This window comes from Triticum aestivum, chromosome 1A, assembly GCF_018294505.1.
Source record: "Triticum aestivum cultivar Chinese Spring chromosome 1A, IWGSC CS RefSeq v2.1, whole genome shotgun sequence".
Lineage (NCBI taxonomy): Eukaryota > Viridiplantae > Streptophyta > Magnoliopsida > Poales > Poaceae > Triticum > Triticum aestivum.
The window spans coordinates 27,794,194-27,796,570 of NC_057794.1; the positions used below are offsets into that span (position 1 = coordinate 27,794,194).

At 53.0% G+C, this 2,377-nt stretch overlaps 1 protein-coding gene across 1 annotated transcript; it reads right to left on the reverse strand.

Annotated features, from left to right (window-relative positions):
• Positions 1 to 351: 351 nt before the first annotated feature.
• Positions 352 to 1,899, reverse strand: LOC123079269 (uncharacterized). The gene is made up of 3 exons (XM_044502038.1): positions 1,273 to 1,899; positions 891 to 1,191; positions 352 to 798 (listed from the first exon to the last, which is right to left on the reverse strand). Exons 1-3 carry the CDS (start codon positions 1,780 to 1,782, stop codon positions 755 to 757), a joined length of 855 nt encoding a protein of 284 aa, XP_044357973.1. The 5' UTR covers positions 1,783 to 1,899; the 3' UTR covers positions 352 to 754.
• Between the last annotated feature and the right edge of the window lie 478 nt (positions 1,900 to 2,377).

Genomic DNA, 2,377 nt, shown 5'->3' on the forward strand with positions numbered 1-2,377 from the left:
ACTAACCTGTAAAAGAGCATATTCCACGAATATCCTTTTATACGCGTCCGTTTTGCCGGGTCTACCTCTGCGGCCGTCTACGCCGACCTGCAAAACCTTTTTCCGCGAACTGCAAATGCGTTTTATGGGTCGGCGGGATGCGGGGTCTGCTAAAGATGCTCTTATTAATAATTAATAAACTGGTTGTATACATCGCCCAGATGCAGAGAGCGGGGGTATATCCTCCTTTAATTATCTCAGCCCTTATGTAATTACTTTTACTTAATTTTCAAACTAATTATCTCAGCCCCTGATTTTCACCGGGGTAGACCCCTTGCTCCTCCTACACATGAACATTTAATATACACAGTAGGAAGGAACTACAACTGTGTTTCCCATAAAAGACCATTTAAACGGATCTCTATGTATTTCTGGACAGTATCATATCAAATACTACTATTTCCATGTAGCAGCATTGTACCCAAAAATCGTTACAGACCACCAGCCAGATGCTAAAGATGAGAGCAAAATCACAAGGTAGATCACTGTCTATTCAGCATCTTGAGCAACTACTACTGAGTGTCAAAACGACGTACTACCCTGTTCTACAAGCATTCTCCCCGCCAACAGCTCTGACAGTCCGATGTACACTAGCAGTTGCTCCAGGATAAGCTACTCTCTGAGCAAAAACGAACGAGAAAAACCCAACCACTTGATAGCGGTGAGAGAATCGAGCATGAACCCCAAACCATGTCGCTTCACCCCTGCATGATGTTCAATTCCGCGCATTGACGTTTGGGTACACCAACGTGTTGTCCACTGAAATTCCATCAACATCGAGTAGTCAGTCCTGACAATTGGTTATCTTATCTATGAGTGCTTGGTGAGGACAGTGAAGAATTCTTACGGACCTGGTGTGCCGTGGGTGATGACGACGATGTCGAGGCGGTCGTTGCCGATGGGCAGGTCGATGAGGAGAGGGGAGAGGTCGGCGTAGGCACCGGCGCGGACGCAGAGCGTGGTGTGGAGCGCCGACCGGTTCTGGCCCAGCAGGTTGGCCAGCGTCAGCCGCAGCTGCATGAGGCTGTTGGTGCTGATCCGCACCGTCCGCCACCCTGTCTCGTCTATGTCCCCGTCCACGCCGGCGCGGATGTACCGGACCTGCCGCGCCACCTCCTCCTCCGTCGGCGGGCGGCGCCGCCTCCGCATCGGCTGCACGTCGGATGGAACCGATCGATCACGATCAATCGCCATGCAAATATACAATGCGGGAATCGCCGGGGCAATGAGAACCTGTGGCGGTGGATCGAGGAGGGTAGGGCGGTCCAGGCGAAGGGGCACGACCTCGACGTCCCACTGCAGCATGGCGCTGGCGTCGTCCCCGGCGACGGTGACGGCCGTGCGCCACCGGACGTACTTGCCGTTGGCGCGGAGGTACCGGCCCCCGGCGCTGCGGATCACGAAGGAGCCCTGCCGCCGGATGGCCTGCCAGAGCATGCACCTCGGCGTGTTCGGGTGCGGCCGGGCCTGCTGCGCGGCCTGGACGCCGTGGCCGGGCCCCGTGGCGGCCTGCACATCCGTGGCGAAGAGGTAGCGGCCATAGGCGCCGCGGAGGAGGACGAAGGGCCCGCCCTCGGCGCCCTCCACCGCGCCCTCCATGGCCTGCACCGCCCACACCGTGTTGTGCGCGCCGCGCTGGCTGGACAGGCACACGCCGTGCCCGTCGTCGTCCGCCGCCAGGTACTTGGTCCGCCGCACCCGGCACCGGAGCCGCACGAAGTGCACTTCGTCGAACACCTCCATCGGCCGGATCGGTCGATCCGGAGAGCGATGGATGCGGGGAGACTGGATCGAGGCTGGGTTTCTTGGTTCCTCGAGGAGGGAGACATGAGAATTAGTTTGTTCAGATGCATGGTTACGGGTGGCCGCGTGCGCTCCACAGCGGGAGTGTGTTTGAAGCGGGCGTACCACGTAGGAGTACCTCACTGGAGTTATCCAACACGGTAAAGTTTCTCTGGCTTAGGCTACATGAAACTTCTTATCTCCACCCCTTCAACATTGCTTTGAGATCCGTACTCTTCAACTAACTTACAGCAAGAAGATTTCTCTTTTTTGTTTCTCTCAAATGAAAAAACATATAAACTTCAAACTTTGCAGATCAAACAAAATTTACAACTTCAATGTGTGAAAAAACTTTCAGATTTTTTGGACCAACATAAATATACAAAATGAGGATTTTTTTATTAAAAAAATAAATTTTAGCATTTAAAATGCATGAAAAAATCTGAAGTTTTTGCCCACATAGTAATTAGAATGTTTTGTTGTCCTGCAAAGTTTGAAGTTTATACGTTGTTTCGTTTGAGAGAAACAAAAATGACAAATATGCCTGCACGGATCA

Coding starts and splice junctions, on each gene's coding strand:
- LOC123079269 (XM_044502038.1), bottom strand. CDS start 1,782: ATGGAGGTGTTCGACGAAGTGCACTTCGTGCGGCTCCGGTGCCGGGTG. Junction 1,192..1,272: donor TCCTCGATCCACCGCCACAG/GTTCTCATTGCC, acceptor TCCGACGTGCAG/CCGATGCGGAGGCGGCGCCG. Junction 799..890: donor CATCACCCACGGCACACCAG/GTCCGTAAGAAT, acceptor ATGGAATTTCAG/TGGACAACACGTTGGTGTAC.